This window comes from Entelurus aequoreus, linkage group LG01 (genome assembly GCF_033978785.1).
Source record: "Entelurus aequoreus isolate RoL-2023_Sb linkage group LG01, RoL_Eaeq_v1.1, whole genome shotgun sequence".
In the NCBI taxonomy this organism is placed as follows: domain Eukaryota; kingdom Metazoa; phylum Chordata; class Actinopteri; order Syngnathiformes; family Syngnathidae; genus Entelurus; species Entelurus aequoreus.
Window position 1 is genome coordinate 101,311,838 of NC_084731.1, and position 25,736 is coordinate 101,337,573.

At 41.6% G+C, this 25,736-nt stretch overlaps 1 protein-coding gene across 2 annotated transcripts in view; it reads left to right on the plus strand.

Moving 5' to 3' along the window:
- Positions 1–25,736, plus strand: part of LOC133660449 (membrane-associated guanylate kinase, WW and PDZ domain-containing protein 2-like) — a 27,833-nt gene continuing 2,097 nt past the window's right edge. The window contains exons 1-20 of one of the 2 annotated variants that reach the window (XM_062063966.1): positions 1–33; positions 5,698–5,749; positions 5,821–6,058; positions 6,123–6,239; positions 6,336–6,455; positions 9,516–9,686; positions 9,754–9,907; positions 10,039–10,106; positions 10,182–10,349; positions 10,426–10,595; positions 10,671–10,749; positions 10,809–10,965; positions 11,049–11,580; positions 11,646–11,709; positions 11,770–11,961; positions 12,055–12,315; positions 17,374–17,574; positions 22,020–22,084; positions 22,229–22,375; positions 22,448–22,586. In XM_062063966.1, the coding sequence (XP_061919950.1) occupies positions 5,708–5,749; positions 5,821–6,058; positions 6,123–6,239; positions 6,336–6,455; positions 9,516–9,686; positions 9,754–9,907; positions 10,039–10,106; positions 10,182–10,349; positions 10,426–10,595; positions 10,671–10,749; positions 10,809–10,965; positions 11,049–11,580; positions 11,646–11,709; positions 11,770–11,961; positions 12,055–12,315; positions 17,374–17,574; positions 22,020–22,084; positions 22,229–22,375; positions 22,448–22,586 (3,085 nt within the window). In that variant the 5' untranslated portion in view covers positions 1–33; positions 5,698–5,707. Of the gene's footprint in view, positions 34–606; positions 862–5,697; positions 5,750–5,820; positions 6,059–6,122; positions 6,240–6,335; positions 6,456–9,515; positions 9,687–9,753; positions 9,908–10,038; positions 10,107–10,181; positions 10,350–10,425; positions 10,596–10,670; positions 10,750–10,808; positions 10,966–11,048; positions 11,581–11,645; positions 11,710–11,769; positions 11,962–12,054; positions 12,316–17,373; positions 17,575–22,019; positions 22,085–22,228; positions 22,376–22,447; positions 22,587–25,736 lie in introns of those variants that run through there. The other variant, XM_062063957.1, reaches the window with a different exon arrangement.

Here is a 25,736-nt window from a genome sequence, read left to right on the forward strand (position 1 = left end):
CAAACTTTTAACGTTGTGCGTGAATGCACAAAGGTGAGTTTTGTTGATGATATTGACTTGTGTGGAGTGCTAATCAGACACATTTGGTCACTGCATGACTGCAAGCTAATCGATGCTAACATGCTATTTAGGCAAGCTATATGTACACATTGCACCATTATGCCTCATTTGTAGCTATATTTGAGCTCATTTAGTTTCCTGTAAATCATCTCAATTCAATGTATATCTCAAGACACACTATCTGTATGTAATATGGCTTTTAATTTGTTGCGGCTCCAGACAAATTTGTTTTTGTATTTTTGCTCCAATATGGCTCTTTCAACATTTTGGGTTGCCGACCCCTGCTGTAGTGGTTTGGCTAGCTGCTAGCTTTAGCACGACGCTGTAGTGAGTGGGGTAGAGTGCGTGCGGCTTGTTGTCTTTGCTTCAGTGTTCGAATCCTTACGTCACTCTACTTGTCAGGGGAGGAGAGTAAATGTGAGGTGAACTCACATCACCGTGTGTGTGTTTACTACTCTCACCTTCTGAAGACATTTCTCTGACTCCTCCCACTATGAGGATCCTCTTCCTCTCTTCTTTCTGCTGCCCCGCCCCCTTCCAAGCGCGTACATGCCTGAGAGAGAGAGAGAGAGTGAGTGGATGGAGTACGGGATGGAGGGACATTAGCTGGCGTGCACGCGCTCACGCACACGTCGCTGCTTTGCATCCTCACCTGCAGTGGTCGTCCGGCACGCGCCTTCCCTTAACCCGCGCACACGCGCGCGCATGCACCTTGCAGCAACAGCGTCAGCGAGGCGTCGAGCGGCTCCGAGCCGGCAGAGGAGCACCACGACGCGGCCACGGGGGCGGACGAGCATGACGGTAAAAAAAAACAAAAAACAACAACAACAAAAACCCACGCAGTGTGCTTGTGTGCGTGCGTGAGAGATAACGTTTTTGGGTTTTTTTTTTAGTTTGTCGTGGCGCGTGCGTGTGAGTGCGCTGCCGCAGGTCAAAAACGACACCGTCAGCACATTGCCCGGCGAGCACGCGCGCGCGTGTCCTGTGCTGATGCGCGCGCGTTCGTGTTGACACGGTGATCCTCTATTGTGTAGGCTGCCACGGTATGACGTCACGACGAGTTGAAACGCACCGCCTGATTGACAGGTGGCTTTTCGAGGCGCCAAAGGTCGTGTGTTCGCGGGGATGTCTCTCTCTCTGACATCGTCAAGTGTAAACACTGCCGCGCTAACGCTAGCGGACATGCTAACATCGACAACTTACTCGCTTAGTTAGTGACCTCCGACCCGAGTCGGGATGACGTCGTCGTTTCCGCACCGTGGCGATGACGTCATCTTGTTAACATATCCGACAGCGAGGCAACACGTGTCAGTCAACATGTTGGCGACCTGTCGGTGGCGCGAGAAAATAAACTTTTAATTGACGCGAATGAAAAAAGGTGTCGGAGTGAGTGCTCCTGTCGTGAAATAATGCCTTTTGGAAGCGTGCGCATCAAAAACAACACATTAGAATGCTGTAAAAAAAAAAAAAAAAAAAGTCAACACATTGTTTACATAACATGTTCGTGCGTTTAAAGATAGATAGGTAGGTAGGGACATGTTTATCACACACACACACAATACACATTCTTTCATCACACCTTGGACAACCTTTGACCGGTCCTGTCGGAGAGGGAGGGGCGAGCGACAACTGTTGAGAGATAGAGGGCATAAGGGAAATAAACACACACACATACAGGAAGTGACATAGCCACCAACGACGCTTCACCTCCTAGGATCCCTCCTCATCTCCTCGCTGTTTCGGTAACCTCCTTGCTACCTTCTTTGCCACCTTACTTCCTAACTAGAGGACGTTTCCTTGGAAGTGTCCTAGCTTGTCACCGTCAACACTTTTTTCAGGTACGAATGGCCGTGCACAGATCGTGTTGGCAGGTGTCAATAAGAGGCAGGTGTGTGTGTGTGTGTGTGTTCTCGTATTTCTATCCTTCTTGAGATATCAAAAAGGAAAAGTATCTTTCATATGAGGAGGTGTGAACAAGTTAGGACATAAACCATGGTCCCAATACAGAAAACCATTGCATCTAATAGAGAATGTCTCATTTGCACCCCTGGTGGTGAAATCTATCAAAATGAGGGTGGTCCCAAAAAGGAGGGATTTTTCAAATTGACTGTGTGTCGCTTTTAAAAGTGGTCCCCCTCTGGTCAACATATGAAATAACAAGAGTGTGTAAAAATTCGAAGTGCTCCCCCTCTGACCAGCATATGTAATAACAAGTGTGTGTAAGAAATTAAATGTGCCCTGTCACGCCAATTTTCTTCCCATCACAAAAACCTTCCTAACCCCCATTTACTTCCGGGGTCATTTCCGCTTACGTCAGTTCCTCTTACGTCATTGACAGCGATCGATAGCACTTCGTTTGACTCTTTTTTATAATACAGCGTTAACAAAACGTCTGAATTATCAACAATAATGTTGATTTAAAGTACAGACATTTAACATTATATATTAATTAATATTACTGAAATGTTTCAACAATGATGTTGATTTAAAGTACAGACATTTAACAGTATTATGTATTAATTAATATTAGTGAAATTGTTTCAACAATAATGTTGATTTAAAGTAGTACAGACATTTAACAGTATTATATATTAATTCATATTTTTTGCACGTTACCACGAAGACAGAAGTTCGCAGCAGCGGCCCTAACACTCCGCTTGAAATGTTGCGAAGCCTGATGGTGTTTGACATAAGTCCCCTGGGACAGATAAAGACGAATATCATCCAGTGACACCACCATTTTCAGGAGATTTGGATTTATCGATCGCTGGCAATGACGTAAGAGGAAATGATGTAAGTAAGAGGAAATGACGTAAGCGGAAATGACCCCGGAAGTAAATGGGGGTTAGGAAGGTTTTTGTGATGGGAAGAAAATTGGCGTGACAGCCCCCTTTAACAAAAATTAATTTAAAAAATATATATATATATGTATATAGAGACATACTGTAATAACTTGAAGTAAATATTGAAGATTAAAAACCAACTACAAACAAAACAAAAATAAATAAATAAATTAACTAATAAATAAATAAACTAAAAGCAGTGTTTTTCTCACAGTGTCGACTTTTTTTCTTATAAAATTGGGAACAATTTCTCATATTCTATCTGTTTCTGTAATATTACAATATTTTCTTGTAAAATTATTACTTTTTTAGGTAAAATGATTACTATTTATGCAAAATGGTGACATTTGTCATATAAATTCTGACTTTTATCACAATATTGCCAATTTTGTTGTTGTTTTTGTAATATAGTGACATTTTTGGAGTAAAATTACGACTCTTTTCATAAAATTGCCCAAATTTTAAGCTTTTCTTGTAAAATTGCAACTGTTATTGAGTAAAATTCCAACTTTTATCATAATATTGCACAAATGTTCAGTTTTTCTTGTAAAAGTTTGACTTGCGTTGAGTAAAATTATGACTTTGATTATAATACTGCCAAAATTAAAAGTTTTTCTTGTGAAATTGTGACCTTTTTCAAGTCATTTTTTTACAACAAGCTTTTTTTATATTTGCATAGTATGTCTATATTATTAATGTTGTAAATACAAATCTTTATATATCTAGAAAGGGTGGTCCTAAAGAGGTAGGCATTTTTCGTAGGTCTCAAGAAGGTAACAAATACAAGAATGTGTGTGCGTGCATGCATGTGTGTGTGTGTGTGTGTGTGAAAATGCAAAGATGTCCACATGTACAGTATGTCTACGGCGGGGGGTCCAAACTTTTTCCACTGAGGGCCGCACAGTGAAAAATCAAAGCATGTGGGGTCCATTTTGATATTTTCAAAACTAATACAAAACCTTCCCTCAACTCCTCTCAGAGTTTGCGTGTCCCAATGGTCCTAGGAGCTGTGCCCCCTGGTAGGGTCTCCCTTGACAAACAGGTCCTAGGTGAGGGACCAGACAAAGAGCAGCTCAAGACTTCTATGAATACAAAAAATGTTGGACGAAGGTTTTCTCCCGCCCGCGTTGGAGGTGGGACTTGATGGTGGCACAGCCTGAAGAGGCAACATGGGTCCCCCCTTCCAGCTCCCTGGGGGGGAAGGAAACTGAGCTGGTGCGCGAGGTGAGGAAGTTCCGGCTGGATCTAGTCGCACAGCAAGGGCTCTGGAACCAGTTCTCTCGAGAGGTACTGGACTCTCTTCCACTCTGGCGTTACCAGCATTGAGAGGCGAAGGGCTGGGGTGGCAATTCTTGTTGCCCCCCAGGCTCAGAACCTGTACGTTGGAGTTCAACCCAGTAGACGAGAGCGTAGTTTCCCTCCGCTTCCGGAGTGAGGGGACGGGTCCTGACCGTTGTTTGTGCTTAAGCACCAAACAGCAGTTCAGAGTACCCACCCTTTTTGGAGTCCCTCGAGGGAGTACTGGAGAGGTGATTCCCTTGTTCTACTAGGGGACTTCAACGCTCACGTTGGCAACGACAGTGAAACCTGGAGAGGTGTGATTGGGAGGAATGGCCGCCCGGATCTGAACCAGAGTGGTGTTTTGTTATTGGACTTTTGTGCTGGTCACAGATTGTCCATAACAAACACCATGTTCAAACATAAGGGTGTCCATATGTGCACTTGGCACCAGGACATTCTAGGCCGCAGTTCCATGATCGACTTTGTGGTTGGATCATCAGATTTGCGGTCTCATGTTTTGGACACTCGGGTGAAGAGAGGGGCGGAGTTTTCAACCGATCACCGCCTGGTGGTGAGTTGGCTGCGATGGCGGGGGAGGATGCCGGACAGACCTGGCGGGCCCAAACGCATTATGAGGGTCTGCTGGGAACGTCTAGCAGAGTCTCCCGTCTGAGGGAGTTTCACTTCCCACCTCCAGCAGAACTTTGAACATGTATCGAGGGAGGCGCTGGATATTGAGTCCGAGTGGACCATGTTCCGTACCTCTGTTGTCTAGGCGGACGATCGGAGTCTGTCGTGGCGGTAATCCTATAACCCACTGGTGGACACCAAGGGTAAGGGATGCCGTAAAGCTGAAGAAGGAGTCCTATTGGGTCCTTTTGGCTCATAAGACTCTGGAGGCAGCAGACAGGTACCGACAGGCCAAGCGGTGTGCGGCTTTGGCGGTTGCAGAGGCAAAAACTCGGACATGGGAGGAGTTCGGAGAAGCCATGTAGACCGACTTCTGGGTGGCTTTGAAGCGATTCTGGACCATCATCCACTGCCTCAGGAGGGGGAAGCAGTGCACTGTCAACACTGTGTATGGTGGGGGGGGGGGTGTGCTGCTGACCTCGTCTGGGGATGTTGTGGAAGGGTGGAAGGAAGACCTCCTCAACCCCGCCTACACAGAATATTTGATGTGAAGTAATTGGAGCCTTAAAATACTATTTTTTGAGCAAAGATTTAATTTTATTTTTTAAATCCCACTAAAATTTTTAGGGACCCAGGAGGGTCCCACTAATAATAGTGTTAAAATAAGTCATACAATATACATATACATTTTATTTTTATTTTTTCATTTTATTTTTTCTTACTTTTCTCTTTTATTTAACTTTTTTTAAGAGTATTTTTAGAATGTGCTGTTAGAAAATTAGCTGCGGACCGCAAATGGCCCCCGTGCCTCACCTTAGACACCCCTGGTCTAGGGATTTGTTAGGTTGTAAACAATAAGTGAAGAACGTCTTCCTCTTTGCAGCTCGGCGGCCATGTCTAAAAACACGGTGAAGAAGCTGCACTGGCGCTCCAAGGTACGACACGCTAACACGCTAGCACGTCGCCTGACAACTGACTTAATCATCTGGCTGCCATCTTGTCGCAGGTGCAGGAGGGCTTTGTGCCGCTGGGCGGCAGCTCGGGTGAGCTGGGGCTGGCCATCGGGGGCGGGGCCGACTATGGCGAGTTTCCCTTCGTGACGGTGGCCCCCGGGGGCGGCGCCACTGTGGCCGACATCATCCTGGAGATCGGCGGCACGCCCGTGTTGGGGATGACGCTGGGCGACGTGCGAGGGGTCCTCAACTCCTGTCCTCATCCAATCAGGATCAAGACCGTCTCACCAGGTGGCCAAGGCTTGCGCCATGTGCGTGAGTTCTTTGCTAAGATGGCGTGCGTGTGTGTCTACAGGTGCGTCGCTGTGCAAAGATCTTCGCCTGTACCTCAGTAAGTGTTTCACTCCGTCCTCCATGGACAGTCAGCTGCAGCAGCTCATACGGGAGAACCTCTACCTGCGCGCCGTGCCTTGTACGTGCACACACACACACACACACACACACACACACACACACACACACACGTACGTGTGGCGCTCTGTGATGACATCACTCTTCCCGTCGGCAGGTACGACCCGGCAGCCTCGCGAGGGGGAGATCAGCGGTGTGGACTACAACTTTGTGTCCATCGAGGAGTTCTTCTCTTTGGAGGAGTCGGGCGCGTTGCTGGAGAGCGGAAAGTTTAAAGGTGAAGACAAAAATATTTTATGTTTATATGTCTTGTCTTTTAACAAAGAAACAAGGAAGTCACAATCTTCGTTCAATGAATGTTCTGCAATTTGTCGTCCCCAAAGTAAGAACTGAACTGGGCAAGAAAGCATTTAGGTTTTCAGCACTGAAGGCTTGGAATAACCTACAATCGAATATTAAACTTCAAACCCTTGTTACATTGAATGAGTTTAAAGCTTCTGTGAAAGGATTGCAGTCTACCTTGTCTGTATGCATATGTGTTATGTGAGCAAAGTTTTAATGTTGTAAATGTGATGTTTTATGTGTTGTTTACTGTTTTTTAATGTAACCTTGCTGCTGCCCTCTTGGCCAGGTCTCCTTTGGAAAAGAGATCTTTGATCTCAATGGGATATTACCTGGTTAAATAAAGGCTAAATTTAAAAAAATATATATATATATATTTTATGCTAGCATTTTTAGCTAATTTTGTTCATTTCAACCCAATATCTATGGATTAGTGCCATTTTAGAAGTATGCTAGCTGTTACCGTTACAGTGCTAATGTTAGCATGCTAAAAAAAATGTTGTTACCATTTTGGCTAATTTTGTTTGTTTAAACCAATAATCATGGAATTCGTTACTTGGTGCCATCTTACAAGTATGCTAGCTGTTCCCGTTACAGTGCTAAGGTTAGCATGCTAATGTTTTTGGCCAGCATTTTAGCTAACTGTACTTTTTAACCAAATAAACATGGATTTCGTTTCTTAATGCCATCTTCCCAAGTATGTTAGCTGTTCCCATTACCATGCTAATGTAATGTTAGAATGCTAATGTTTTTTTGCCAGCATTTTAGTTAACTGTACTTTTAACCAAATAACCGTGGATTTCATTACTTTCCGCCATCTTAGAAGTACAGTTCCCGTTACAGTGCTAATGTTAGCATTTTAATGGGTTTTTTTGACAGCATTTTAGCTAACCTTACCTTTTAACCGAATAAACATGAATTTTATTACTTGCTGCAATCTTAGAAGTATGCCAGCTGTTGCCCGTTACAGTGTTAATGTTAGCATGCTAACGTTTTCTGCTAGTATTTTAGCAAATGTTGTAAATTTCAACCCAATAATCATGGATTTTGTTACTTAGTGCCATCTTAGAAGTAAGGTAGCTGTTCCCGTTACCATGCTAATGTTTTTTGCCAACATTTTAGCTAACTGTACTTTTTAACCCAATAAACATGGATTTTGTTACTTTCCTCCATCTTAGAAGTATGCTAGCTGTTCCTGTTACATTGCTGTTAGCATTGTAACGTTTTTTTGACAGAATTTTAGCTAACCATACTTTTAACCAAATAAACATGGATTTCGTCACTTGTCGCCATCTTAGAAGTATGCCAGCTGTTCCCGTTACAGTGTTAATGTTAGCATGCTAACATTTTTTTTTTTGCTAGCATTTTAGCTAATTTTGTTCATTTCAACCCAATAATCATGGATTTCGTTACTTAGTGCCATCTTAGAAGTAAGGCAGCTGTTCCTGTTACCATGCTAATGTTAGAAGGCTAATGATTTTTGCCAACATTTTAGCTAACTGTACTTAGTAACCAAATAAACATGGATTTTGTTACTTTCCGCCATCTTATAAATATGCTAGCTGTTCCCGTTACATTGCTGTTGGCATTCTAACGTTTTTTTAACAGCATTTTAGCTAACCGTACTTTTAACCAAATAAACATGGATTTCGTCACTTGTCGCCATCTTAGAAGTATGCCAGCTGTTCCTGTTACAGTGTTAATGTTAGCATGCAAAAAAAATTTTGCTAGCATTTTAGCAAATTTTGTTAATTTCAACCCAATAATCATGCATTTCGTTACTTAGTGCAATCTTAGAAGTATGGGAGCTGTTCCTGTTACCATGCTAATGTTAGAATGCTAATGTTTTTTGTCAGCATTTTAGCTAACTGTACTTTTTAACCAAATAAACATGGATTTTGTTACTTTCCGCCATCTTAGAAGTATGCTAGCTGTTACCGTTACATTGCTGTTAGCATTCTTACGTTTTTTGACAGCATTTTAGCTAACCGTACTTTTAACGAAATAAACATGGATTTCGTCACTTGTCGCCATCTTAGAAGTATGCCAGCTGATCCCGTTACAGTGTTAATTTTAGCATGCTAACTTTTTTTTTTTGCTAGCATTTTAGTTAATTTTGTCCAATTCAACCCAATAATCATGGATTTCATTTCTTGCCACCCTCTTAGAAGTATGCTAATGTTAGCTTTTTAACTTTTTCGCCAGCATTTTGTTAATTTGTAGCTAAAAATAATTGATTTTGTTACTTAGTGCCATCTTAGAAGTATGCTAGCTGTTCCCGTTAAGGGGCTAATGTTAGCCAGCTAACAATTTTTTGCTTGCATTTTAGCAAACTGTATATTTTTAACCAAATAAACATGGATTTTGTTTCTTGCCGCCCTCTTAGAAGTATGCTAGCTGTTCCCGTTACAGTGCTAATGTTAGTATTGTAACGTTTTTTGCCAGCATTTTGTTAATTTCTACCTAAAAATAATTGATTTTGTTACTTAGTGCCATCTTAGAAGTATGCTAGCTGTTCCCGTTAAGGGGCTAATGTTAGCCAGCTAACAATGTATTTTTAACCAAATAAACATAGATTTCGTTACTGGCCACCATCTTAGAAGTATGGTAGCTGTTCCCTTGTTAGCAAACTAACTCTGTATACTAGCATTTAGGCTAATAATCATGGATTATGTTACTTTGTACCCTTTTGGAATTATGCTAACTCTTCTCGCTATACCAAAAGCGTCCTGAATCTGCCGACATGACTCGCTAAATCGTGTGCGAGTTTTTCTTCAGACGAATTCACCGATTCAGTTCAGTGGCGTTGTGTTGTAGCTACGCCCCCTTTTGGCTAGGACTCAACAGGACTTTAATATCCCAAGATGCATTGTGTTTGCTCCTGTCCTGTGAATCTTTAGCTAAGGACTTGATACCTTCAAAAGGCCTACTAGTTTTATCTTCCCTCGAGTTGTCGTTACTGATCTCAATGTAAGGCTTTCTCGTCCAATCACAGGCAACTACTACGGGACGCCCCGCCCCGTCCACATAGGTCCCGACAGTCCACCAATCACGTATCAGGAACATCGAAACCTGCTTAGGAACTTCAGGACCAGAAGCAAATCCCTCAGCAACCTGGAAAAAACCGTAGAAGAAGACAACAGCGAGGAAGACAGCGGCCTGTCCGGTGCGCATGCACATGGTAGCCCCGCCCACGTACACACGTGCGCTGACGCGCTGTCTCTGTCTTCCAGGAGGGTCGGCCGGCGCCCCGCCCACCACGCTGCCTCTCAGCCAATCATGGGAGTCGACAGGGGTGACGGAGAATGGAGGACGGCGAGGAAGAGCGCCTACGACCAACACGTGGGACGTGGCCTACGGCGACGGCGGGAACAACTTCTACCTCGAGTGAGTCGTGGTGTCACCCTGACAAATAACCCCTGCTACTTCCTGTTTACATTTGAAGAGCGGTTCTACAGTTCCCAGCATGCATTGAGAACTTTGACGTAATAGTGTTGATGATGCAGTCTCTCTGTCAGTCACATGTCAAAGAGCAGCAGACAGGATGTTGAGGCTCAAAACAAGGGGACAACTTCCTGCTCAGAGCGTGAGTAAGCAACGTCTTCCAGGCTTTTATTTTGACAGCACACCCGCTCCCTGCCGATGACGCTCACGCTTTCAGTTCCAGAGTTTACGGATGAGCCGAGTCAGCTGAGAGGCTTTTCTGTGCACACGCGTCTCTCCAAGGGCCCGCGAGGCTTTGGCTTCAACATCGTGGGGGGAAGTCGAGCGCACGAGTTCCTGCAGGTCTACAGCGTCACGCCCGGAGGCCCGCCCAGTCTCAACCAAGGTACGTCAGTTGGGGCGGAAGCTCCGCCTCTTGACCCGTTTTTGGCAATGACGGGTCCCGTGTGCCGCGTCCCCAGCCGACATCCTGGTGTACATCAACGACACCTGCGTCTTGGGTCGCTCGCACAAGGAGGTGGTGGAGATGCTCAAGTCGGCCCCGATGGGTCAGAGCGTAGATGTGGTTCTGAGGCGAGGATACCCGATGCTCTACAACCCGGACGGCTGCCCCAAACACAACCTGGACATGGTACGCCAGCCGCTCACAACGTCAACGCGCCGCTTTTTCGCCCCGGTCACATGATGCCTTGACTCCTCCCCACAGCCGCAGACTCCTCCCCCCAAGCAAAAGCGCGGGCCGCTGATCTACAGCCACGTGGAGGACGCCGGAAGCTGTGGCTCAGGTCAGCAAAACTTTGACACACTTCTTCTTCCTGTCTTTGATGGCTTTATGTCGCTGCAGGACTCCCCCAAGTCCCGCCTTCCTATTCAACCCAGCCAATGACCAATGGGCTGACAGGCCCGCCCACTCCCACTTCCTCTGAACCCCCTGTGGCTCCTCCTACTCCCGCAGAGAGGATGTCGGCCAATCCCAGCGACTCTGGCAGTAGCACCCGAAGGTCAGCTAAACGTTAGCATAGCCTTTCATGTGGTTTGGTCCACGAGGGGGCGCTGTTAACCTGCCCCGCCCCGTTTTGAACAGGTCTTCTGTGATTGGCTACAACAGCAGCACCCTTCCCACCCTCTCCTCCTCCTTCCTCCAGCATCAGAGCTCCAAGTCTTCAGAGAGCGACTTGTCCACGTCCACCCTCCCAATCACATCCACATCCACATCCTCCCACGCGCTCTCCAATTTCACTCAGCCAGAGACTCCGCCTCCCGGTGGCCCCGCCCCGCGGCCCCTGATGCCGCAGACATGCCTCCCCCCCACATCGCCTCGGGAAATCCCATCCTGCGGTTTCAACGGGTGCCCGGCCAACCACCAAGTGCCACCGCAGGCCCCCCGTGGGACCCCCTTTGCTGCAGGGTCGCCTCCCGCTGGCGAGCTGGTGCCCGTGGCGCTGGGACGCTGCAATGGCGGGGGTCTGGGTTTCAGCATCACGGCGGGCGGGCCGGGGGGTCAGCTGGCTGTGGTGAGACGGGTCTGGGACCGCAGGCAGTGCCCCTCGCTACAGGCCGGGGACGCGGTAGTCAAGATCAACGGTGCAGACGTGCAGAACCTCAGTTTCTCCCAGGTTAGACCACCTGGGCTTCCATGACAACATGAAGAGTCACTAACGGCGTGTGTTTGATTACTCAGGTCCAGAAGGTTCTGCAGGAACACTCCAAACAGGGGGACATGGTTCTGCTGGTACACAGACGAGGTACTTATTGATTATTGTTTTCATCGAACTTTTGATGGCTGACATTTGTCCCTCCCACAGCTCCTGTGGTCACACCAAACTTGTATAAGCCCCTCCCCTCGCCACATGGCCTCACCAGCCCCAAATCCTCGCCCTCAACTTCTGCCGATTTGCCTTCTCCTTCTTCCGGGGCCTTGGTGGGGGGCGTTCCCCCGCTCAGCCAGACAGGCTTGGCCATGGAGGCCCCCCAGGAAGGGCACCTCCCAGCTGCAGGTAACGCCCTCACATGGGCTCCTCCTACATGACCTCAAGTTGTTGTTTCTTTGGACCCCGCCCTTTCATGTCTCTGTGGTTTTTTCCCTCCAGGGGCGCTTCCTACTCAGACCTCCAACGGCCCCCCCGTCTCAGGCCTCATCCAAAGCACCAGCTTCCTGGACTCCGTTCCCGTCACCCTGACCCTTGAGCCACGCGACCTGCAGGGGGCGGAGGAGAGTGCGGCAGGGCCCGTCAGAGGGGCGGCTGCCGCCAAGGACACCAGGGTTGGGAGGACAGTGGAGGTGGAGCTTAGGCGGCGGCCCGGCGAAGGCTTTGGATTTGTCATCGCCTCCCAGGAAATCAACCGGGGCGGTGAGTCGCTCCGCGTCCTGCTTGTCTCCGCGTGAACTTTGACCTTCCATACAAACTCTTAAGGGATTTAATTTGGGAATGTTGTTGACATTTGTCAGGTGGTTCGGCTTGAGTTTAGGGGGCGTGGCCTCACAAAGATTATTGCACACACAGTCAGTGCGTCAGCCTCTCCCACCTCCCAAGTGGGCCCGCCCCCTCAGACAGCTGCTTCTTCTCAGCTGAGTAACACACACACACGCGCGCGCCCAGACCTCGGCGCAGGTTTTAGGTCTGGTTTGTGAACTCATCATGTTGGAGCGGCTGCAGTCTCTTCTAAAGACGGTCAAGGACTGGAAACGTAAGTCCTTGTGTGTGTTGTCGCTCAGAGATCCTCCAGGAGGATGTCGCACTCTATTCAAACCGCCAGGAGTGGAGCATCTCACATTCCGGTGAGGATCTTTGAGCATGTGATGATAGAGGGAATGTTTTGTGGGCGGAGTCTAGTCTGAACTTCCTGTTTTTGTGCAAAGTTACTTTTAATGACTGGCACACTTGATATGTATAGTTCTAGAGTCGGGTAACGTGTGTGTGTGTGTGTGTGTGTGTAGCGAAGTGTGTCACGAGTGCAAAGAGGTTCAAACATTCCAGAGCGCTGATAAAGAGCAGGGAGCGTGAGAGTGAGAGTCAAGTTAATCTTTTATTTATCGACCTGTTTTATGCATCCGCCTGACTTGGTGACAACAGCTGGATTAGCACACACACGCCGGGGGGCAAGGACAAAACTGCTAGCCTAGCTTAGCACAGACGCTGTAAGGCAGGGGCCCTCAATAGGCAACGTATGGCCCGCAACAATGCTTTTAATTTGGCCCACCAAACATCCCCCAAAAAGGAGTCTCTCGGGAGAAGTGTAGAAAAGGAATTACCGTATTTTCTGGACTAAAATCCGCACCCACTAAATTTTAGAAGAGTGATAATTTACAGGTTAATACGTTGTGAAATGAGTTGTTTACACTTAAGATTTTGTAAATGTTTATTTACATACCTTAATTGTTTCCAAACGGTGTCTGTAACACTGTGTTAAGACGGCGGATCACACAAAACAGAAGCTGTTGTCATGGACCCGCTAGCTGCGCAAGCTGGCTCTCTAATCAGCTAAACAGACTCCACAGTGACGTTTTGGTGAATTTACTGAGGAATTTGTGAAACTGAAATAATATAAAAAGAATGCTGTTGTAAGTTAATAATACTAACAACAGACACTCGTAAACGTGTTAGCGTATTAGCTAATGATAACGACGCTAGCTTTACTACATTACGATAGCACGTACAAACATGCATGAAAACACTCCTACAGACATCACACATGGGACGGTTAAGTAAGAATTGTTTTAGTTATATTGTAATATTTACTTGTAAAATATTTATTATGGCTGTTAACGAAGAAAAATCCACTAATTAGCCGCTCTGTCGTATAAGCTGCAGGGTTTAAAGTATAGGAAAAAAGTAGCAGTTTATAGTCCGGAATCTACGGTAGCTTAGTTTAGCATTGGATGAATGGGGAAAACTGCTAGCCGAGCTTAGCACAGACATTACACAGTCAAAGCAAATAGCTCAGTGCAAATAACAAATAAGAAGGCAAAACGGCTAGCCTAGCTTAGCACAGACACTGCAGTGGAAGAATTTGCTTAGTACAAAAGGATAAAAAGGGAAAACTGCTAGCCGAGCTTAGCAAAGACACTCAAGTGAAAGGAGTTAATGGAAGCAAAAAAACCCCTGCTAGCTTAGTATTAAAAATTAGAGGAAAAATAACTGGCTTAGTTTAGCAATAACATCGGAAGCAAGGGGAAACTGCTAGCCTAGCTTAGCAGAGACAACATGGTAAAAAGGCTTAGTTTAGCTCAAACACTGGAAGTAAAAATAAACTATTCTAGAATAGCATAGACAATGTAAGGGAAAAAAACGCTTAGCTTAGCACAAACATCAGAAGCAAAGAGAAACTGCTAGCCTAGCTTAGCCCAAAGAGTGCAGGTAAATAAAGGTGTTGTTCTTCTTTAGCAGCCAATTGGTGTTGAACTTGGGACAATTTTCTATTTTTAGCGCAATGTTGCGTGTTGCTCTGTGCTGTCGCTTCGCATCGCGTCAGCTCCTCTCGTGTTTTTGCGCTCGCCAGCGTCTTGTTTGCTCTCCCACTGGCCCTCCCTGTGCTCACACTCTTGAGGGGTGCGGAGGGGGCAAGATTATTTCAAAGAACGAGGACCAGATGAAAGCGTTCGGGATTGTTTTTGTGCCCTCGTGACAGATTTTGAGCTAGTGTGAATAATTCAGCGTTCTTAATCGCCGTTTGATCAATTATGCATAGACGACCGAGGCTAACGCTAACTAGCGTTCCTCACATGGTACAGTGCACAGCCACGCCCCCATCACGCTCTCTCACAAAACAGTCCCTGGATTGATGCCTTCTGATTGGCTGAGAATAGATTTGACTTCCTGTTAGCAACGCCAAAGATGAAGCTACGAATTAATTAGCAGATGCTATCACTAAGAATGGGTACCGAATTCTGTACTCTTATAATCACCGACCGAATTTGTCGGTACTAGCGGGTATGGATTCACGTAAAATCAAACGGTGACATATTTCGATACCTGGCGTCACTCCAAGTAATATTGCAACTTTCACCACCTACAAAGCAAACATTCTAGGTAAAAAATGCTCAAACATATGGTAAGGCTCCACTTCTCCAAAATGCGCTAGCTTGATGCTAATTTACAGTGGATTCGCCATAGACAGGCTACTGTTAGCATTAGCGATTTCAACACCGCCAAATTTAGTAATGAAAACTACAACTAAGATGAATGTTACAGCTGGTGTGGAATAACTGCAATACTTACAGTACAAACCCTTTGTAGGGCGCAACATAACACATTCATCTTCATGGAAAAGGAGACAACATACAAACTTAGTACCGAAAATTGGTACCGTTATGGAACCTCAGGTACCGTATCGGTTCAAATGTGAACAGTATCCATCCCTGGCTGTTCCATTTTTCTGTAGAGCTGTGAAGTCGGCATTGAGGACATGTAGAGCCGCGGGTTGCTGACCCCGGCTCTAGATCCGCATGCGGCTCTTTAGCGCCGCCCTGGTGGTTCCCTGGACCTATTTTAGAGATGTGTGAAAATGGAAAAAAATGAAGAAAAAAAAAAGTTTGTTTTAGTATATTTTCTGTAGGAGGACAAACCTCCCTAATTGTCCGAAATCCCAATGTTTATATTAAACATGCTTCACTGATGAGAGTATTTTGGCGAGCACTGTTTTGTCCTACTAATTTCAGCAATCCTTGAATTCCTCGTAGTTTGTTAACATGTACAACTTTCTCCGATGCTGCCACAGAAAGATGTTTTTTTTTGCCACTCCTTCTTCGTCTCATTTTGTCCACCAAACATTTTATGCTGTACGTGAATGCACAATGGTGAGCTTTGTTGATATTATTGATTTGCTGGAGTGCTAATCGGGCATATTTGGTCAATCCATGACTGCAAGCTAATCGATGCTAACATGCTATTTAGGCTAGCTTTATGTACATATTGCATCATTATGCCTCGTTTGTAGGTATATTTGAGCTCATTTAATATCCATTACTTATGTCCTCTGTGTATTTAATTTATATTTGCATGTCTCATGACACATTATATGTATGTTATATTGGCTGCATTTCTGATAGTAGTTGGTGTGCCATGTTGTTCCAGACCACAGCAAACGTTACCCAGCTTGCAAAGATTGTAAAAAAATCCATTAAAAGAAGACAGCCTGCCGTTTCCTTAAACCTAGACACACACATCTATACCTTTGGCCATTCTAAGAAAGTCATTTCCAGGAGTTATCTCATCCAGTAAGAAGCTTCTGTTTTACTAATGATTTCAATTGTTGCAAAATTGTGTAGAATAAAAATTTAAATATAATATTTCTGTCATCGAAGATTTGCGTCAGCCTTTGATAGTAGGCTAATATAGCTAATATAGACACATCATGTGTTACCTTCTTTATAACACTTATATAAGACTTTTAAAGTCATTTTGATAGTAGGCTAATATAGCTAATATAGACACTTAAATCATGTGTTGTCTTCATTATAACACTTATATAAGACTTTTAAAGTCATTTTGATAGTAGGCTAATATAGACACCTACATCATGTGTTGCCTTCATTATAACACTTTTATAAGGCTTTTAAAGTCATTTTGATAGTAGGCTAATATAACTAATATAGACACTTACATCATGTGTTGTCTTCATTATAACACTTATATAAGACCTTTAAAGTAATTTTTATAGTAGGCTAATATAGAGACTGACATCATGTGTTGCCTTCATTATAACACTTATTTATATAAGACTTTTAAAGTCATTTTGATAGTAGGCTAATATAGTTAAGATAGACACTTACATCATGTGTTGTTTTCATTATCCATCCATCCATCCATTTTCTACCGCTTATTCCCTTCGGGGTCGCGGGGGGCGCTGAAGCCTATCTCGGCTGCATCCGGGCGGAAGGCGGGGTACACCCTGGACAAGTCGCCACCTCATCGCTGTTTTCATTATAACACTTATATAAGACTTTTAAAGTAATTTTGATAGTACGCTAATATAGACATTTACATCATGTGTTGTTTTCATTATAACACTTATATAAGACTTTTAAAGTAATTTTGATAGTAGGCTAGTATAGACACTTACATCATGTGTTGCCTTCATTCTAACACTTATATAAGACTTAAAGTAATTTTGATAGTAGGCTAGTATAGACACTTACATCATGTGTTGTTTTCATTATAACACTTATATAAGACTTTTAAAGTAATTTTGATAGTAGGCTAATGTAGACACTTACATCATGTGTTGCCTTCATTATAACACTTATATAAGGCTTTCAATTTTTTGCGGCCCCATACAATTTTTATTTTTTTGTATCTTTGGTCCAATATGGCTCTTTCAACATTTTGGGTTGCCGACCCCTGTCCTAGGACATGGTTGTCTCTATGTGGCGTCTTTGACAGCGTCGTGTCTTCACTCCCTCCCCGCAGCGCCTCAAGCCTCAATGATGTCGCACCGCTTCGTGACGGTGAGACGCGGCAGTCCGGCCGCACGCAGCGGACTCATCCAGCCGGGAGACCAGCTGGATGCGGTGGAGGGCCGCGCGGTGACGGGTCTCCAGCACAGAGACCTGGCCCAGATCCTGAGGAGGGCGGGGAACACGCTTAGGCTCAGCGTCACGGCACGAGCACGTATGCCACGCACACACACACAATCTCATGGCCGAAACTTGTACACGTGTCCAAACTGTGCTTTTATTTGGTTTGCTGTCAATATTTTGACATTCTATTTGGACCACAAACTATTCTATTTTTCTATATGAAGATTGCTTGCACTTATGCTTTATTCCTTTATTGTATTCTGCCGCGTTTATTACGGGACGAACCGACCAACGAACTCCAACATATCTTACATCGTTGGGAAGCTCTCCATGGTGGCTAAAGCGCTACTTTATTTTTGAAACACTTTGCATTACCATGGCAATCCTATTAATCCATTATTATTATTATTATTATTATTAAGAGAAAAGTCCCTCAATGGGCCCATTGATTAGGTACTCCACCTTTATGATGGGCTTTATAATAGCTTTTTGGATAATTGTATTTGTTTAAACCTAAAAATCATGACGTTAAAAAAATGGACGTCATCTTAGAAGTTTGCAAACTTCACTATTGTTAGCATGTTTGATGGTAACATGCACTGTTTTATGCTAGCATTTTAGCTAGTTTCATTCGTTTAAACCTAAAAATCACGACGTTCAAAATTGACACCATCTTAGAAGTTTGCAAACTTCTCCAATGTTAGCACGTCTATTGTTAGCATGCTAATTTGTATGCTATCTTTTAAGATAATTGTGTTTGTTTCAACCTAATTATGACTTTTTAAAAATTGGCGCCGCCTTAGAAGTATACAAATTGCACTATTGTTAGCATGTTTACCGGTAACATGCTAATGTTTTATGCTAGCATTTTAGCTAATTTCATTCGTTTAAACCTAAAAATCATGACTTTCATAATTGACGCCATCTTAGAAGTTAACAAACTTCCCCAATGTTGGCATGTTTATTGTTAGCATGCTAATGTTTTATCCTATCTTTTAAGCTAATTGTATTTGTTTAAACTGAATTTTTTGGGGGGGGAATTGGCGCTATCTTTGAAGTATGCTAACTTCACTAATGTTAGCATGTTTAATGTTAACATGCTAACGTTTTATGCTAGATTTTTGGCTAATTTTAATTGTTTAAACCTAAAAATCATGACTTTTAAAAAATTGACGCCAATGAGTATTGTAACTCCACTGGTATTAACATGTTTAACGTTAACATGCTAACATTTCATGCTAGCATTTTAGTTAATTTGATTTGTTTAAACCTAAAAATCGTGATTTAAAAAATTGCCGCCATCTTAAAAGTATGCTAACTTCACTAATCTTAGCATGTTTAATGTTAACATGCTAAATTTTATGCTATCACTTTAGTTAGTGTTATTCGTTTGAACCGAAAAATCCTGACTTTAAAAAAAATTGGCACCATCTAAGAAGTATGCTATCTTCACTAATGTTAGCATGTTTAACGTTAACATGCGAGAATTTTATGCTATCATTTTAGCACATTTTATTCGTTTAAACCTAAAAATCATGACTTTTAAAAAATTGGCACCATCTAAGAAGTTTGGTAACATCACTTACGTTAGCATATTTAACTTTAACATGCTAATGTTTTATGCTAACTTTTTAACTAATTTTATTCGTTCGAACTTACAAATCATGACTTTTAAAAGATTAGCACCATCTAAGTATGATAATTCAACTAATGTTAGCATGTTTAACGTTAACATCCTAACATATTATGTTAGCATTTAAGTAAATTGTATTCCTAAAACCTAAAAATCATGACTTTCAAAAATTGGAGCCATCTTAGAAGTATGCCAACTTTACTAATGTTAGCATGTTTAATATTAACATGCTAACGTTTTATGTTTGTATTTTATTTTCATTGTGAAAAATGTGTTTCTATTTCTGTACCTTTTTTTAATTTTCCTGAGGGAACTCTCCTGAAGGAATCAATAAAGTACTATGTATCTATCTATCTATCTATCTATCTATCTATCTATCTAATGCAGGGGTCTCAAACTCAATTTGCCTGGGGGCCACTGAATGCAGAGTCTGGGTTAGGCTGGGCTGCAAGAAAAGATTTCTTAAAAAAATTATTTTTAAATGTCTTTATTTTTATTTTCAACACAAAATAAAATCAAAATATAAATGAACAAAATGAGAATTAAGTAAATAAATCAGTCATAAGTAATAACAAGAGAGGAGAAGTCTAGCAAAACTCCTAGCCATTATGGACAACACCTCCCACCCACTACACTCGGACCTTGCGGGGAGAATGAGCACGTTCGGTGGAAGGCTCAGACTCCCAAAATGCAAGACGGAATGACACAGGAAGTCCTTCATACCGACAGCCATCAGACTGTATAATGCATATGTTCATTGACTGCATTTAATTGTAGAGTATATGTAGTATATGTAGAATATATTTATATTATTTATATATTATATATATAATATATTATATATATTATATTATTTATTGTTATTCTTGTCTATTGTGAGCGAACTGTGGTGCTGAATTTCCCCCAGGGATCAATAAAGTACTTTCTATTCTATTCTATTCTATTCCAACAATAATAATTAGATTTCTCCAGTCAGCAACAATGTATACACATACACATAATGTGCAACCCGGTTCACTCTCTCATCTCCCTGGTATTTTGCATACTCCTCAGCATGTCTAGTTGTATAATGACGTTTTAAATTGTATTTCTTGTGCACGGCAACTTTCTCTGTGCAAATAAGACACGTCGGGGTGCCCCTGTGCTCAACAAAGAAATATTGCATCTCCCACTTTTCCTGGAATTGTCTTTGCTAGTCAGTAACCTTTCTCTTCACTGCATGCTTTGAAAAAGACATGTTTGGGGTTGTGGAATATATTTGTATTTAACTGACGCACAGAGAATAATGTTATTTCCGCAATGTGTGTCGTTCCGCTTTTCCTCCCGACAGCAACACGGCGGTCGGCGGAAAGTACCGGGAACAAGTGACGGCTCCCGGAGTGTTATATGGCGTCATATAAAAATATATGTAGTGTTCATCGTGTGAGGCAATGCAAATTAAACAATAAAAAAAACAAATAACGGTTTGAATTGGTCCAGGTTATCAGGGACTTTATTACTGACGGACAGGTGTCGCCGTGTGACTGCAACAAGGCACGTAAGACAACCCTCGTCTCCATGGCAGCGTTTCTCTCGCTTTCACTATTTTGCCGCTTTTCCACAACGCAGGGGTATTTTGGACCCAAATAACAAAAATCGTCTTTGTCTGGAGCCAACGGGAGGGAGGGAGGGAGGGAGGAAGAGCGCGTGCGAGTCTCGTGGAAAAGCAGCAAAATGTTTCTCTGCTTGCATCACGCAAGTGACGTCAATGTTCGGCCCTCGAGAGCCATATACCACACCATGATTGGTAGATTCCTTGTAGCCCGGAAGAGTTAGGGCTACAAGGAATTCTGGGTATTTGTTCTGTTGTGTTTATGTTGTGTTACGGTGCGGATGTTCTCCCAAAATGTGTTTGTCATTCTTGTTTGGTGTGGATTCACAGTGTGGCGCATATTTGTAACATTGATAAAGTTTTTTTTATACGCCCACCCTCAGTGTGACCTGTATGACTGTTGACTAAGTATGCATTGCAGTCACTTACGTGTGTCTGTTGAAGCCGCATAAAACATGTGACTGTGCAGGCACATTGTTTGTATGGAGAAAATGTGGACGCGAAACCTCGTGTCTTCAATAATGATGTCCTCAGTATTGTTGACTCAATATTGTTGTCCTCAGTATTGTTGACGGGTGAAAGTCGGGAGGGTTGGCAAGAATGCTTCAGCTCCGCACACAACGCTGTCAAGCGCCATTCATATAAAACTTGCGGGCCGCACTAACATTACACGTTCATATGAAGGTGGGGGCCGCACAATAACGTCTCGGCCCGCGGGCCGCATGTTTGAGACCCCTGATCTAATGTAATGTTATCAAGATTATTTCCTTTTTTTCATAATTTTTTCTTTTGCTTTGTTTTTAACTTTTCCCCAAAAATACTACTATCTAATTTTATTCGTTGACACCCAAAAATGATTGATCTTTATACTTGGCGGCATTTTAAACATATGCTAACTCTTCCGATGTTATCATGCTAACGATTTATGCTAGTATTTTAGCATGTTATATTCATTGGAACCTAAAAATCATGGATTTTAATACTTGGCGCCTCCTTAGAAGTACGCTAACTATATGTTATCATGGTAACATTAGCATGTTAACATTTCATGCTGGCATTTTAGCTCATTTTGATCATTTAAACCTAAAATGTTTAGCTTTTACCAGCCCCAGGCCAGAAGGTAGAGATACCAGGCCCAATTAAAATGTGTTTTATTTATAATCTATTCCTAATGACCTCTGCTATTTCCATGATTGTGTACATACTATCTTCTTGTGTACTCATTGGGCTAACCTCGGGTGCTACATGTTGTGCCATCTCATGTGGCAAACTTCCCCGAGTCCTTACTCCAAACTTTTATTGTCCCTCTCAGAGACGGAGGCGGCAGACGTGGACATCGACAACCACTTTCCAAAGGGATCCAGAGGGAGGACAAAGGTCACTCACTCGCTATTGCTAACGTTTGAGTCTGACTCTTATTGTCTGTTTTTTGGTTTTGCGAACATTGCCAAGGAAACACAGTAGCACCAGGGTGACTGTTAGCGCTAGCAGCGTGTTAACGTTGTCTTTTCTTTTTTGTAGGACGAGTCAAGGTTTTACACCGTGGATCTAGAGCGAGGACCCACGGGTTTTGGGTTTTCGCTGAGGGGGGGCAGCGAGTACAACATGGGGCTCTACGTGCTGGGACTCATGGAGGGAGGGCCGGCCGAGCGCAGCAACAAGATGCAGGTACCGCGCTAACCTTTCAGTGGCAGCACTTCCCGTGGCTCCTTCACAATAAAAGCCGGCGTGCGCTCTCAGGTGTCGGACCAGCTGGTGGAGATCAACGGCAACAGCGCGGTGGGAATGACGCACAGTCAAGCGGTAGAGCAGATCCGGCGAGGAGGTCATGGCATCCATCTGGTCCTGAAGAAAGGAAACGGCTACGTCCCAGATTACGGTGATGACCATTACGTGGCCTACTCAAACGCAACGCTTCCTCTTGTTCTTTTCTTCTCTTCTTTTACCGCCACGCAAGGCTGTTGTCTTTCTACTTCCTGTTCTGCTTCCTGGTCTTCCTCAGTGGAGCTGTCCAGCCTTTCTCTGTGCATGACCAACTCCAAGCAGGGCGAGCCGTGCTTCTACGTCATCGGACGCACGGAAAACTCGCGGTCGGTAACGTTCTGCTGCTTCTTCCTTTTCTGCCTCCCTTCTTTTTCATCATCTTCATTTGGCTGAGAACGTGTATTTTGTTTGCGTCATCCATGTTGGTTCTCTATGGAGGCTCATTTGTCTGTTTGTTACGAAAGCTTTTTTTTTTACACTCAGTTTATGTCAGTGAATTTCTTACATTTGAATTGAATTTTTTTCATCAAAATATGCTGGCAGTTTCATTGAATACAAATTTGTGAGCAAAATTTGTGTTAAAAAATCAGTTAAAACACAGTGTAAAAAATTCAATGCATAAAATTCAGTGTGAAAAAATTAAGTGTAAAAAAAATGTATGCATAAAAATGAAGTGTAAAAAATGTAAATGTGTAGAAAATCAGTGTAAAAAATGTCAGTGTAAAAACAATTCAATGTATAAAAATCTAGTGTAAAAAATTGGGTTTAAAATATTTTAGCGTAAAAAAAAATTGTAAGTCAAAAATTTCAGTGTAAAAAAAATTCAATGCATAAAATGTCAGTGAGAAAAAAAGTCACTGTATAAAATTTCAGTGAAAAATTTCAGTGTAAATTTTTTTTTTAATGTATAAAAATTCACTGTAAAAAAATGTCAATGTATAAAAATTCAGCGTAAAAAAATTCAATGCATAAAAATTCAGTGAAAAACATTTCAGTGTATAAAAATTAAATGTAAAAAAAAAATGTATACATAAAAATTAAGTGTAAAAAAATCAATGTATAAAAAAATCAGTCTGAAAATTTTCAGTGTAAAAAAATTACGTTTAAAAAATATCAGCGTAAAAAAATTGTATGTCAAAAAATTCAATGCATAAAATTTCAGCGTAAAAAAAAACTTGAATGTATAAAAATTCACTGTAGAGAAATTCAGTGTAAAAAATGTCAATGTATAAAAATGCAGCGTAAAAAAAATCCAATGCCTAAAATTTCAGTGTAAAAAACGTTAATTCAGTGTAAAAAATTATGTTTAAAAAATGTCAGCGTAAAAAAAATTGTATGTAAAAAAATTCTGCGTAAAAAAATTAAATGCATAAAAGTTCAGTGTATAAAAATTCAGTATAAACAATTACGTTTAAAAAATGTCAGTGTAAAAAATTGTATGTCAAAAAATTAAGTCAATGTATAAAAATTCACTGTAGAGAAATTCAGTGTGAAAAATTTCAGTGTGAAAAAATGTCAATGTATTAAAATTCGGCGTAAAAAAAATTAAATGCCTAAAAATTCTGTGTAAAAAATGTAAATGTATAAAAATTCAGTGAAAAAAACGGTCAAAATTTTCAGGGTAAAAAAATCTGTATAAAAAATGTTAGTGTAAAAATTCTGTGTAAAAAAATTACGTTTAAAAATGTTAGTGTAAAAAAAATAAATGTAGAAAATTCAGTGTAAAAAATGTCAGTGTAAAAAATATTATGTAAAAAATGTCAATGTATAAAAATTCAGTGTAAAGAAATTCAGTGTAAAAAAAATGCAATGCATAACAATTCAGTGTAAAAAAATTTGAATGTATAAAATTTCACTGTGAAAAATTTCAGTGTAAAAAAGTTTTATGTATAAAAATTCAGGGTAAAAAAAATTCAATGCCTAAAAATTCAGTGTAAAAAATGTCAATGTATAAAAAGTGAGTGTGAAAAAAACCTGTACATTTTCAGTGTAAAACAAATCAGTATAAAAATTTAAATGTGTAAAAATTCAGTGTAAAAAAATTACGTTTAAAAATGTCAGTGTTAAAAAATTATATGTAAAAAATGTTAGCGTAAAAAATTGTATGTAAAAAAATTCAGTGCAAAAAATCAATTTTAAAAAATTCAGTGCAAAAAATTCAATACATAAAAATTCACTGTAAAACAAACTTGAATGTAGAAAAATTTAGTGTACAAAATTAGTGTGAAAAATTTAATTGTAACATTTTTTATGTATTTTTTATTTATATTTTGTTATTGTATGTATGTATAAAAATTCAGTGTAAAAAAATTAAGTTCAGAAAATTTCAGCTTAAAAAAAATGATATGTAAAAAAAATTATGTGTAAAAACATTTCAGTGCAGAAATGTTTGCTGCTTCAAAACTCAAAACCCACATCCAGTAAATTAAAGCGAAAGCGATCAACCCTGACTCAAAATCAGCCAATGAGGTGTCAAGTTTGTAGCCACGTAACACGAATATTATAAAAATAATATGACAATTTTTTTCTGTACTGAATTTTTTTTTACACTGAATTTTAAAACTGAATTTTTGAATACACACACTATTTGCTCACAATTTTTTTTCAATGAAAACAATGTCAGAAAATTTAGTTCACAAAAATATTAAATTACATACATTTGTTACATACATAGCTTTTGTAATTAAGACACAAATTAACCTCCATAATTCTACTTCCTGGCAAGCGAGATGCTCACTAGTGATGTGCGATACCACTGATTTTTGTTCTGGTCAGATACAGAGTAAAAATATACGTAGGTATCGGCAATACTGATCCTATACAGATACTTTGTGAAAATAAACCTAATGGGTCTGATAATATTTACAAAATAGTGTACTTTCTGCTCTTGTGGAATCATCTTCAAACAATATATAATCACGGGGTGAAACAAATGATGGCGTTATTCTGCACTTATGCATGTTGTGTCTCCAAATAGCCTACAATTAAAGGATGTATACTGTACACTTGATGCTTTATAATACTGACTGACTCATTTCAATTGCAGTTATTTTCTTGTTTGTGCATTACTGGGCAGAAGAAAAAATAGTTCCCACCATGTGTGTTTCATTAAGACAAGATCTCAACGATTTAGTTACTTTACACCGTGTTCCTGTTAATGATGTACATTATCTCAAATAACTAAAGCATCAAAAGTAACGATATTTTGATTTGGGAATCGATATTAGAGCATACTTGCCAACCTTGAGACCTCTGAGATGGGGGG